Raw genomic sequence first — 13,682 nt, 5'->3', positions numbered from 1 at the left:
GAAATGTCATGGGTGTCAGTGAACGTCCGTTAATGGGCAAAAATTGAAATTAAGAAAGAATTATGAGAGAATTAAGGAGCGTGCTTGATGCACACAGCTACTGCCTTCGTTTAGAATCATCCTTCGGAAGAAATGAACTCTGTACAAGTTTACTTGAACGATAACTTTGGAAATGCCAGCAGGAAAATGCACTGTTCCTTGTATCTTAAATTGTCAGCAAATGCATCCGGCTAGAAAGCTACCCTTGTACACTCCATCAGTAGAGCGCAAGTTAATAGACCAATTTCGATATATTAAAATTCAGTCCAAAACAAAAGGCATCATCGCGAGGCTCTGGAGAATAAACTCATACAAATCCTTATATTTAGTCCCCAGAGCCTCGAGATGATTTCTTTTGTTTTGGACTGAATTTTACTATATCGAAATTGGTCTATTAAATACGGCTCGCCGTTCAAGTGAAGCATTACCAATTCTACCCGTCTACGGGCATCTTAAGAAAGATGTTAGTATGTAAGGATGAAGATTATAACTGAACAAAAGTAAGAGTGTGCTTTGATTGGTCAATGTTAAATGGGAATATCTTCCCCTATATTTCGTAATATGTGTAAGCTTATCGTAAAATCGAAAAGAAAATTAACTTATGTAAGCACTAGCACGATCGGCTGGAAAATATTACCCCATGATGCTGTTAAAATTGTAGTTATGTAATATCAGTGAGGATATTACATGCAATGAACAAAGCATAATGACTAATAACTGTGTAAATTGAACTATGAGAACCCACTGGGGAGTCCAGGATAACACGTTGTAGTTTGCGAGTGCTTTGACTAGATTTGAGAATACGCTGCATGATTCGTTGAGTATTGTCCATCAGTTACCCTTAAGATTCATGTTACATCAAGCGTTTGGTTAAGGCACTCTTGCCAGTTGAACTTTCAGTTCAATTATGACCAAAGTAGGGAAAACACTGCCGGGCGAACTAAATTAAAATGCTTGACCACTTTGTTCACTCAGCGAATTTTCGGTATAGTTGTATTGCGCAGTGACGTCATCCACTTCTAAAGTCAAAATCACAAGGCCTTCTAAATTTTTATACATAGGAGGTTGAAGATGACCTAGAAATATTATTTTTCAGGTTTTCAGCTCCGCGACGTCTTTCATTTCGAAAATACAGCATTTTGAATTTCCGAATTGCCACCTTGCGTTACACCATGAAACAAAGCTATTTGGTTGAAAAAAAAGTTATTACGGTGAATCTCAGCAGGTTGAGAATTTCAAATACAACAGGAAATTCATACACATGACTTTTATCTCATGAGCGAAAAATAAGCGCTTTCATCCCAAAGTGAACAGCAAGCGACTGGCGTCTCCGATACAAAACTCCTAGGGTGAAACGCTACAACAAATGTCTCAGAAACAGTGTACCACACAGACCTGAGAATTGGAGAGGTGGCTTATAAATTTATTTCCTAAGGCATTCCAAGTTCACGCGTGATCTTTTCGAATTTATTTTTTGTTGCATGACAGTGGAAACGGATCCATAACAGAGGGGCAATACGTTTGCCAGCTTCCACCTCTTGATTCATCACACCAAAATCTAATACGTCTTTAAGGTTCAGTGGTTGTAATTGGCTTAAACAGAAGTCTCAGGGGAATCTACGTTACATTATGTTACACTTTTTGAGGCTCGAATTTTTGCGCTGGTGTCGCGCACTCTACTCCCTTTAATCTTGTTCCTGACGTCATATAGATTGTCTCATTTCCACCAATAACAGAAAATGTTGAACTTTCGCAAAACTGAGGAATTCAAGGAATGTGCCCCAGGTGAAAAGTATGGCGTTATATCCCCGCCAAAATTCAACTTTCGCATTTTATGTTTGTTTCACATTTCATCTTTGCTCTTAGCGATTCCACGTTCGAGTTTCACATTTCGACATGCGAATTTACAATTCTACATTCAAGTTCACAATATTACATTCGAGTTTCACCATCCATTCCCCATTCGATTTTCGCTCGGGGACATTACTCTCGGAAGCGCTACTGCTCATTCATCATTCAACATGCAAGTCTTAAGGCCTGGCCAAACGCTCGCAACATTTCAACGCAACATCTTGCAACATTGTTGCATGATGTTGCGGCATGTGTTGAACGGGCTGGCCAAGCGCTCGCAACATTTTCAACGCAATATGTCGATGTTCATGTGCCCCAGGCCGCTGGCGCGCAACCAGTGGACCTAGCGCGCATTCCCTAATGCAACAATGTTGCGTGAACCTGGCCAAACGACAACATCATAGACCTTATTCATAATGGCGGTCAATTTATAATTCTTTTGTGGAAGTGCAACTTAGCCTACCAAGCCTGCTTTCCCGCGGACATACAAGTGGAGATTTGGCAAAACCGACCCCACTGTTCTGTTGCTCTGCCAAAGGTCATAGTTTTGTTTGTATTGCAAAAGCAAGCGCAAGCGGTCGTTTAATTCATGGTAGTTTGAAAAGCTATCGAAAAGCCTGGAATTCATTCCATCAGTTGAGTTCCACACAATCATAGCGCCACGTTTGAATCGGCCCTTGGTTGGCCCAAATTGACATACCCAATTTATATGTTTGTCGTACTTAACGCATAAACTTGAAATTTGAACTCCTTTATCCTATTTGAACTCTTCAGTTAAATGATCAACATTACGTTGATCAACAAGAACATCTCCAAAGCTAAAAGTTAGGACTACATGTAGACTTCAAATATAATTTCAAAATAAGACTAGGGAGGGGTACCAAAGCGAGGCCACTGATTGACACACGAATTCTAATCCTTGAGGCGTATTGGCACTGGAGGAAAATAAAGTAAGTGTGAGCCTTTGCAAGTTTAGCGATTTCTTTGGTTTAAGTTTACACTCTAGCCATTAGAGTTATTAGAAACTAAAGTGGTTGATCATTTATTAAAAAGAAGAGAGTTCTTTCCGGGCGCTTTACTCTTTAAATTAAACAAAATTACAGGACGCAATATATTGCAAGAATGGGCCATTTCCGAGTTGCTGTTTGTCTCGGTTTCGAAGTGAGTCTTGGTGCTCAACTATTGTAAGGGAAATTAGTTTGATTTGCATAGAGAATACGCAACTCATTTCCATTTGAATGGTTGTGCACCGGGACTCGCTTTGAAACTGAGGCATGCAGCAACTCGGAAATGGGCTATTAAGCACGTTTAGCGAACATTTGTATTGTAGCGAAAAAGCGACAGCGACAATTGCATTGCAGCGAAAAAACGACAGCGACATTTGTCTCTAGCGAAATAGGCGACAGGTGGACTAGGAAATGAGCGACAAAGCGACATCAGAACCCCCCTTTGAAGCTCTCCCTAACGCCAGACGATTTTACTCGTCAACGGGGAATCCCTCGGCCGTGAAAGGGTTAACAACATCTACAATCCTGGACAAAAGTGTTGGGAAGGTAGCGCCACTTTGAGATAGCCCCCCTCCCCCCCTTATCAATGTTGGATTTTGCACTAAACAAAATGGTGACTTTTCTGACTTTTCTTTCAACATTGAATATGAGGGAGGGGGGCCACAAGAGCATGCTCTTTCCCGAATGGTACAGCCAATAGTTAGAATAATCGAATTAGGTGTGAAGTGAAGTGATGCGCGCAACCTTCCCAACAACTTTTGACCAGGATTGTAGGTTCGCTTAAGCATATCGGAACGTCAAAAGTAAAACATGCATAAAACATGGATAATTGGGGTCTCCAAGCTTTTCCTTCAACAAAAAAAGTTGAGTTGATAAAGGCTTTTATCTCCAGGAAAGATGTCTTGGTAAACTTGCCTACGGGTTTTGGTAAGTCGCTCATATTCCAGATTGCTTCGGTGGTTCACGCTGAACTGTCCAAAGTCAACAACACTTTTGCTGCAAAGCCAGTAATTATTGTTATTTCGCCATTAGTGAGCTTAATAGAAGACCAGAAAAATTCCCTACGGGCGTTAGGAATCAAAACTGGCTCCGTTGGCGAGGACGATCTTGTCATCAACAATGGAGAGTGTAGCGATAGGTTGACGTCGCCGGAATACCTACTGGGGAATGGAAGGTGGTGAAATATGCTGTCCTCCAAAGCTTACGAGAAAAATTTGATAGGAATCGTTGAAGACGAAGCTCAATGTATTAGCCACAGTACACTGGTATGTTCATGTGTCTTCTTTTCATTGTTACAGTATTTTGGAATCTTCTTAATCACATCTCTTTAACGAAATAATAGATGTCCGTGAGTGTGCTTCATCGCCTTAAGCGGTGAATCAGAATAGAGTATGGAACTTCCCCTGTACTTATTTCTTTCAAAAAAGTGAATGCAACGAGAATAACAGTAATAATAACCGACAACAATAATAAGCTCAATAGAAATACAGAAAGAACAAGGGAAAGTTTCGATTTGATCCGCGCATTATGTTGTGTTACGTTCATTCTCGATCGCAAGATTTTCCGCGCCAATGGAGCCAGTTCTTATTCCTAACGCCCGTAGGGTATTTTTTTTGGCCTCTTATTAAGCCCACTAATAGTGAAATAACAATAACTAATGGCTTTGCAGCAAAAGTGTTGTTGACTTTGGACAGTTCAGCGTGAACCACCGAAGCAATCTGGAATATAAGCGACTTACCAAAACCCGTTGGCAAGTTTACCAAGACATCTTTCCTGGAGATAAAAGCCTTTATCGCCTTTTTCTGTTGAGGGAAAACGCGGCAAGCTTTCTCCAAAGCTTCGTCAACATCTACATCAAGATTTCTGGCGTCTTCCGACATGTTGTTTTCACCTGAGGCACGTTCCTTAAATGAATTCTTCAGGCCTTCCCTGTCATTGGTGGAAATGAGACAATATATATGACGTCAGGAACAAGAGGGAGTAGAGTGCGTGACACGAGCGACCTGGGGCCCGTTTCTCGAACGTACCGAAACCTTTTACCAAACGGCCATTCGATTGTTTTGACAAGCTGTTCTTGAGACTTATTTTCAAGGCAACGAAGAGCAACATGATTTTGAAGTTTGATGGTCTTAACATTCCTCCGTCCATAAGATACAGAAAGAATTTTGACACCCGAAAAGGACCCGAATAGTTTCGGGACTTTCCAGGAACGGGCCCCCTGGACCGTCAGGCTAAGTCGACTTCGTTTCTGAAGAGTGAGTGACATGTTATGTTGAGTGTGTGACAGCCAGTTCGTGTACGGAAATGTACGCTGGGATTTAGTCAAGCGAAACACGGAGCTTGCACTGTCCATTAACAACGCTTTCTGGCTCGATTGAGGCTTGAGGCGTCTTCAGTATCAAGCATTGTAAGTTTATAAAAGATATCTGACGTATTACAGCTATTTAAAAATAGATCAGCTCGGATATTGTTGCTTAAATCGTTGAAAACGGACAACGCAAAGGTATGACAATGCACAAATTCAGAGTGAGGGCGAGGTAACACAATTAAATTAAGGATACCACAGTTGACGACTGAAATACGGTACTTTTGCCCAGAAAATTCAAGCGACATTAAAAATCTGTTTGATCCTCTTAATTCACTTCTATTTAGACTTTCAAGGACTCAATGCCACACTGCGATAATTTGCGTGATACTTTCAGTTTTTGACTTGCTGTAGCATTGCACACAACACTGACTGTGTTTGCATACATTGGACTCATCAACGAAACAAGAACGATAAATCTGAAAGGAAAGGTACAGTGTGACTGGCTTGTGATCCATACTTGACAAAAGTGACAACAAGAAACAATGACGACTTCCAAACAACACAAACTTCAGCAACACAAAATATTAAAGCTTCACTGCGCTCTGAATACCCTGCCGATTATTTATTTTATATATTGTATTCTGACTCGTTCGTCAAAGGTGGCTTACGAAAGATACCTTTTTGCATATTGCTTTTTTTCCGTCGGCGAGAAGAAAGGCGTTCGTCTGTAGACTTTGAAGTCGACGACGCGTTGTCAACGAGAACGCCTCACAAAAAAAGAATATTATACTATAGGGGGCCCGGACAAACTGTGTGACCGTTAATATCTTTCACATAATTTCGAGAAAATCCAAGATATCGTAGTGCTATCATAATCACATATTATAGCAACATACAAGTATTTTTACCTGAAGTGTTGTTTGTGGTAATCCTTGTGGCTGATAACGACGAATTTTAGTGATTTCAAGTGTTTGTGTTCGACGTTCACCTGAGCGTATCAACAGTCAACGGCGAACTCAAAATATATACCACAGCTAAGGTAATTCAACGTTTATTTATCATTGATTTATTCACATAGTTAGCGATATATCGCTATGGGTGAGGCAAACGGTAAATCTGGTACATTTACTATAAACAGAAACCCATAAGGGTTGAAACGTGTAACGGCCCCTGTGTGCTGGCAAACAAGCTTCTGAATATTCAATTTGCTAAGTACCATATTTGGAACAACAAGAGCGAGGGGTTTCCAAATATGGTACTTAGCACTGAAACATTCAACCAATCAGTTCGCACTGAATATTCGGAAGCTGTGAACGCGCGTTACACGTTTCAACCCTTATGGGTTTCTGGTCTAAAATAACAATCGGCTACACAAGCAGATTGTATGGGCCCCCTGTGATTGTACATTGGTTAAAATAGGAAAAGTAGTCGTGCTACATGAGCGGCACGCATTTTTAGCGCAGATTTTCGCGCAGATTTTCCTCGACGTCGCCGTCGTAGATATTGAAGTTTCTAATGGCTAAGACATTATTCTGCATTATTCCCGTATTTGTCAGTGGTGTTTGTTGCTAACATAAGAGGGTATTTCATTGCCTTATATGTTTTCCCTTTGTCAATAAATATAAATAAACTTATCTGTTTACGAATCCAAAGCAGGATGGAGGACAGCACTAAGCAGACGGATCAATCCACAAGTACCACATATTTCAGTGTTTTGATAGGCCTCGGCGTTGCTGCTGTCTTGTATTTCACCTTTAAAGAAGTACGTAATGAAGCCATCCGTAGAAGAATCAATTCTCCTGGTCCCAAGCCGTGGCCCTTCGTGGGAAATTTACTCGAGGCTAGGAAATTCAACGGATATCATCTCATGCTGAAGCACTATTATGAGAAGTATGGCAAGGTTTTCTGTATTTGCCTTGGTAGACAGCCTGCAGTAGTCGTTGCCGATCCTGAAATCCTGAAAAAGATTCTGGTGAAAGATTTTAGCAAATTCCAAAATCGTTTCAGTCAAGTCCAGCCAACAGGTGCCATTGGCAAGAGCGTGTTCTTCGCGCGCGATCAAGCGTGGAGGCGCATTCGCGCGACCCTATCACCTTCCTTCACCGCAAAGAAAATGAAGGGAATGGTGTCATTGATCGAGGAATCGATTGACAGATTGATGGAGAAGGTGGCAAAAGTTGCTGGTACAGGTTGGTAAACACCTTTTTCACTTTTCTTCACTTTTTTAAAATTACAGCAAGTCCACATCAACTGTAGCTTCCAATATATGCTAACCTGCTTCGAGAAATAAACAAAGAAACAACAACAACAACAACAACCACAAAAACAACTCAGAGTACTAGGAAATGCGCGCGTTTCGCGCAATTCGCTTTCCTGATATAATTGTTGGGAAATGAAAAACAAACTCAGTCATTGAATGATAAAACAATTATTGAACTCGCATAATATCGTGGTTTGTCAGTGTTTCGCAGATCAATTATTTGCCTCAGCCTTCGGCTTCGGCAAAAAATTGATCTGCTCGCCACTGACAAATAACGATATTTTGCTCAACCTCGTCCAATAATTGTTAAGTATTACTTTTGACACTTATTTAAAAACCTCTCTTGTATTCCCTGAATCAGTACCCAAAGGGTCTGGAGGGGAAAAATGGAATTTGATGGTACATTTAACACTCTCAGCTGTTCAGTAGTAACTTAGATTTTCTCAGCTATCAGTCAAACAAATTGAGCGAACAGTTGGCGTGCAGGGATGGCGCAGTGGTGAGAGCACTCGCCTCCCAACAATGTGGCCCGGGTTCGATTCCCAGATCCGGCGTCATATGTGGGTTCAGTTTATTGGTTCTCTACTCTGCACCAAGAGGTTTTCTCCGGGTACTCTGGTATCCACTCTTCTCAAAAACCAACATTTGACTTGACTTGCGTTAATATTCCTTAATATTCGTTCAGTTTACAGTGTCCCCAATTAGTGCTCCAGCGCTAGTACGACAAGACACTTAAATAAAGTTAAAAAAAAGTTAAAGCGTCCTCGATTTGATGACGTTTGGACAGAGAAGTACCCGGTTGGAGCAAATGCTTATCAAAATGCCAAACGTTTATAGGCTTATTACAGCGCGTTCAGTCATTTTGCCTAACAATTGGCTACCTGCGGATCTTTTATCTCTTGCGGACCATTCTAACGCCCTGTGTGTATGCGGTAGGGCTTTAGTGTACCGTTCAGCATGCAAGGCGGTACTTCGTTTTTGTCGCGGCGTCTTTCCTTTTAATACGCTGCCATTGTAATGGTTTATTGGTACTAAGAAAAGGTTTGGACCGAGTTCCGCAAGTCGAGATTATTGCTCCTTGAAGTCGACCACCACAGATGTTTTTTCAGGCTCTATCCTTAAAAACACTGAAAAAAATTCCTGCCCTGCTAGCTTTGGTGTCAGTTTTCATCTAGTCACCTTCGGTTTCCTTGTCTTCTAATGGTTGGCTTTACGGCTCTGACAAGCACTAAACGATCATTTTCTCATTAGATCATACGTTAGTTACGACAGAAACGACTAACTTAATACTTACCTTTTCTCTGTGATCGGACAAACAACCTGTTTATCATTTGGTCAGTCACAGAGAAGTGGGGTGTTTTTAAATCTTGAAAAATTCAAAGGTAACGACAGCTTATGCCCAACCGAAAAACGAACAGTTTCGTCACAGAGGTTTTCTCGCGAGGTAAGAAAGCAAGAGCGTGCCTTTTAAGATACAACGCGAAATATACGACAGAACCTCAAAGTGACTGTGCGGCGAAATCTAAATCAATTAATTTGATTTTCGCAGCGTTTACACGAAAATGATGTTGTTTCGAAGTGTTTACGTCACGCCGGTCTCGTTCCCAGGCGCCAAACGCTGACAAAACGCGTCCTCTGCCATTTTGTTTTTGGAAGCGACACAATTGGATGAGTTCCATTCTCTACTTGCACAAATCCCATAGTACACCTCTTTTACCCCCGGAAATTTTTGTGTATCATTGTGTTTGCAATTTCTCTTGGGGCATGAGGATGTGCCAAGAGAAATAAAAAACAATGCCTATGCAAATTGTTTGGGGGTGAAAGAGGAGTATCATGGAATTTGTACAAGTAGAGAATATGTCAGTGTTCAGGCAGGGATACGAGGCTTTATGGTCAAATTTTACGGCTCTCTTCTGTTTTCTTTGTTTCACAAGTCTCAAGGGAGGTTTGTAAACGAAAGAATATTCAAATTTAACTGTGAAACCTCGTAGCCATGTGTGAATTTGATACATCGAACGTGGCCTATTCACATGGACTGATAACGAGGTTGACTTTCTCTTGCAAGTCTCTAATGAATATGAAGTGATCCAAGGAAAAAGACATTGATTGGAAGTCGGTTCACCAGAAATGTAGGACATGCATGTATTGGATCGTTTCAGGGCAGAAATGGGTAAATCAAGGATCTCGAGAGTTTTTTTCCTTTCGTGAATTCAGCCAGAACTCAAAGTAGTTTTTGCATATTCCAGCTTTGTACTCGCGAGCTAGATTCACCATTTCAAATCTTCGCTAGCAAGTCAAATTTGGCGCGAGAACAACAACCATATTCAAATTAATGCGGTTTCATCATTTACACGATACCCAAAACGCTCCTCTTTTGCCCAGCGTTGTTAAAACAACCAGGTTTCAGTCACGACATCGGTAGGTACCTTGTATACAGAAGGCGTATCCGAATCGAAAACGATGCGGTTGCAAATGAAGCCGTGTTCGCTTGCCATTTGATGTAAAATGGTACGAAATGAAATGAACAAATGGGCGGAATTTTCTCATATCAACACACTATTATCGATTTGTAATGACCGCATGTTCTGCATCTTTTATAGGAGAATCTGTGGATTTGTTAGATTGGTTTAGTAGAGTTACACTCGAAGTTATACTTTCCAGTGCGTTTGGTGTCCAAGCCGACGTCCTGAACGACGAGCGAAGCCTGTTGTTAGAGAAAATTAAAGAAGTGTTCAGATCGCCTTGGATAGTTGATGTGTTGAGACGGTTTCCATTTGGAATTCGTTTAATAATGTTTGTTAGGAAAGTCTCTGGAAGAATGAGTTTCTTCGACCAAATCGCTGCAGACATAGTGCAGCAACGCAGGAAGTCTGGCCCGACGCAGAGGCAAGACTTGATGGATCTAATGCTCATAGCCCATGAGGAATCTGTCCAAGAAGGAGTGTCCAAACTCACAGACGAGGAAATTGTCGGCCAGTGCGTCATCTTTCTGTTGGCTGGCTACGAAACGTCAAGCAACACTCTAGGTTACATAGCCTACCAGCTTGCTTTAAATCAAGAAGTACAAGATAAGTTACGACAAATGATCAAACGAGCAGTTGATTCTAACCCGGACAGCACACTGTACGAAATTGCGCAAGACATCGAGTACTTGGACTGCGTTATTAACGAAGCGCTACGATTGCATCCACCGGTTGCCCAAGTGAACCGAGAATGCGCCGAAGATTACGAATGGAACGGCATACGTATTCCCGCAGGACTCGAAGTCATTGTTCCCGTCTATTCCATTCATCGGGATGCCGAAGTTTGGCCCGACCCGGAAAAGTTCAATCCTGAGAGATTCCGAAGTCCAGCCAAAGATAGTCGTAGCCCGTACCACTTTATGCCTTTTGGTCTTGGCCCAAGAAGCTGCATTGGAATGAGATTCGCTTTGATGGAAGTAAAGATAACACTGGTAAGATTCCTGATGAAATACAAGATTATGCGATCACCCGAGACCCAAGTACCCTTAAAAATTGTAAGCGGTGGCACTTTGTACGCAAAAAATGGAGTTCACGTGCGTATAGAGCCCCTTTAGAGCGTTTATTTTAGGTACAATAGCCCACTTTCGATGTATTAAAATTCAGTACTAAACAAAAGGCTTCATATCGAGGCTCTGGGGAATAAACTCATACAAATCCTTACATTTATTCCTCAGAGCCTCGAGATGATGCCTTTTGTTTAGTACTGCATTTTAATATATCGAAATTGATCTATAGTGCTACAGTCAAATCTTTCTAAGGGCTTTCCCTTGGGGGGAGCTGCGGGTGTACGCCGTCAAACAGAAGGAACGATTTTACGCCTTGGTGAAACGAAATGTGTTAGTCAAATGATAGTTAGACAGCCTCTGTTGCCGTAAACAGTCACCAACTTTCATTCCCCTCGCCAAACGAACGATTATATTATTGATTATTGTTCACATAATACTCACGATATGTTAGTCTTGTTATATTCTAATTCGCTGCCCCGCTCAACCGAATATAAAACATTTATCATGTAATAAGCAACCACTTATGGGGTGTGTCAACACGAGCCGTGTATGACCCTCTTTTATTATGTCTTATCAATCAAAATTACATAGAATTATCAACAATGTCCGCGCAAAATAACAAAAACTAAAAATAAACTGCACTAGTACTGTTACATTGTCTCTCTCATTATACTATAATTATACTTTACAAATTATACATTACTTCATCTCTTGTACTATGTTACATTTGCAAAAAGCGTTGGCCACATTGCTGTAAAAATTCACCTTGCGCTCCCTTTAGTTTCTGTTTCGACTGATATACCACCGTGGCCGCCGTGATCAAACCCCTATTCATTACATTTCCAAAGACACCAAGCTATGCAATACCCTTTTCATATTCAGTACCGATTTGTTCTCTGCGCCCTTCAACATCAATTGCCTTATGCCAAAGTTGCTTCGTTTGTTAACGGCCATTCCTCTACCTGGGCCCTGGACACATTGATTTTTGCGTACAAGTATACTTGAAAGCAAGGGCAGCTGTAGTGTCAACTATTACTGGCTATACATTACTATATTTTACGTTGAATATCGCGTTCCAGGTTGTTCAATGACGAGTACATACTGGGTACAATTAAAAAAGTTGCTATGGAAACACAGGGGGTGGAGTAATTTTGACGATTATATAGTAAAGAAAAATATGTATGAACTTGCAATTGCTGGTGCATTTCGTGATTTTATGGTGTTTGAGAGTTCTCAAATTGCACAAGCCTACGTCAGACTCGTGCAAGTTTGAGAACTTTCGAAACATCACGAGTGACCATAAATCACGAAACTCATTCCCGTTCACGCGATTCCCTATACTTACACATTACTACTACCTTACGGTCAATTCACTGGTTGTGTCGCAAGGCGTTGAGAAGGGATTTCTACTCTTCATCGGTATTTAGTCCGTCCTTTGTTGCAATTGATCGTTCAATGGATTTGGTGTTATTAAGTCTAATAGAGCTTGAGACGATTATTTGGTTTCCTACAATTATAACCTGAGCTTAAGTCAGCCGACAGTAACTAGTCTAACTATAGCAACAAATAGACCAACAAGAGTTGGAAGCAATCAGTTACATTTTATTCTGAGCGCAGGAAAATGCGGCGCGTGCAATCCGTAATTATGTTTCGTTTCTTATTTTATGTAAAAGAGCGCAAAATGTCAAGACAATTATCACCGAAGCAACTGCATTGCAGTAAGTTTATTTGTTATCATCATCTGTAATCGTTTGTATGGCATGCACTACGTGCATCCTCAGTTTTGGTATTCAGACGAATTTTTAAAGCTTGGTTGTTTCCAGCGGGTTGATGCTGAATACTTTCGGCTTACTTTGGCGATGCTTGACGTAGCTTTCTCCCCTGCTGAGTGAGTCTGAAAATAAATGAAATGCGAAAATTCAAAATGGGTGTTGGCAACATGATCAACTATCTCAGAGTATCTTCGATAGTCATACAAAACAAAGTAATCAAAAAGACACAAATTAACTGATTTAAACCAGTTTTTCCCGATAAGAGGCACCTTTCTTGCGAAAGTTAACATGATAAAACCAAAAAGTCTCTTCCATGAACTCGGATTGTACGTAAAAATAAAAAAGAGGGACGAAAGTGGTTGGAGCCAATATGAGAGTTTCCAGTGAACAGAGGTTGCCAAAATGAAAACGCATTTAATGAAGTCGATGGATGTAATCGAGGCTACAGCAGCCATCTTTTTTCCCCTTTGCTGAAAAGGCTGGTTGCAGGATTCGTAAATGGAGCAGCCATATTGGATTATTGAAATTTTGCATAAAAATAGAGTTCAATTCCCGGAGGATTAGTTTGGTACACCATCATGGCCGCCATTCTTTTGTTATGGAACACCAACATGGCCACCGTGACGTCATTTGAAAACGCTCTATATATGGTTTTCACTTGACGTCACAGCAGCCATGTAAGTGCACAGAGCAATGGAGAAAAAAGTCTTAGGGAATTTGTCCCTTCTTTAAAAACATGTTTCAACAGAATCTTCTTTCATCTTCGGTTCGTTTCTGCTACTATCCAGACGAATGTCTCTATTATAATGCAAAACATGAGCCATAATTTGCTATTGTTTTGCGCACCAAAATGGCTCTCATCACGTGATTGAAAACCATCTATTAGGCGCTAGGGTGTTTAAAAGGGTTTAACATT

General features: G+C 41.0%; 2 protein-coding genes across 6 annotated transcripts in view; one reads left to right on the top strand and one right to left on the bottom strand.

Moving 5' to 3' along the window:
• The first annotated feature begins 5,168 nt into the window (after positions 1-5,168).
• LOC138006413 (cytochrome P450 3A9-like) lies at positions 5,169-11,696 on the top strand. Of its 4 annotated transcripts, none has more exons than XM_068852715.1 (3): positions 5,169-5,304; positions 6,859-7,394; positions 10,066-11,696. In XM_068852715.1, the coding sequence occupies exons 2-3, from the start codon at positions 6,863-6,865 to the stop codon at positions 11,040-11,042; spliced, it is 1,509 nt and encodes a 502-aa protein (XP_068708816.1). In that variant the 5' UTR covers positions 5,169-5,304; positions 6,859-6,862; the 3' UTR covers positions 11,043-11,696. The 4 variants fall into 4 exon arrangements, with proteins under 4 accessions (XP_068708816.1, XP_068708817.1, XP_068708818.1 ...); XM_068852716.1 differs by having other exon boundaries at positions 5,206-5,400; XM_068852717.1 differs by having other exon boundaries at positions 5,209-5,304; positions 6,862-7,394; positions 10,066-11,168.
• LOC138006411 (uncharacterized) overlaps positions 11,520-13,682 on the bottom strand; it is a 35,409-nt gene continuing 33,246 nt past the window's right edge. For both annotated transcript variants that reach the window (XM_068852714.1, XM_068852713.1), the window contains exon 31: positions 11,520-12,888. In XM_068852714.1, the coding sequence (XP_068708815.1) occupies positions 12,797-12,888 (92 nt within the window). In that variant the 3' untranslated portion in view covers positions 11,520-12,796. The remainder of the gene's footprint in view (positions 12,889-13,682) is intronic.

This window comes from Montipora foliosa, chromosome 6 (genome assembly GCF_036669935.1).
Source record: "Montipora foliosa isolate CH-2021 chromosome 6, ASM3666993v2, whole genome shotgun sequence".
Lineage (NCBI taxonomy): Eukaryota > Metazoa > Cnidaria > Anthozoa > Scleractinia > Acroporidae > Montipora > Montipora foliosa.
Note: the sequence above shows the minus strand (reverse complement) of the source record. Positions and strands in the feature narration are given on the sequence as shown.

Bases quoted from the DNA above. Each gene is read 5' to 3' on its own strand.
- LOC138006413 (XM_068852715.1), top strand. From the start codon at position 6,863: ATGGAGGACAGCACTAAGCAGACGGATCAATCCACAAGTACCACATAT. The intron at 7,395-10,065 runs GTTGGTAAACAC...CATCTTTTATAG, and splicing joins GGCAAAAGTTGCTGGTACAG to GAGAATCTGTGGATTTGTTA.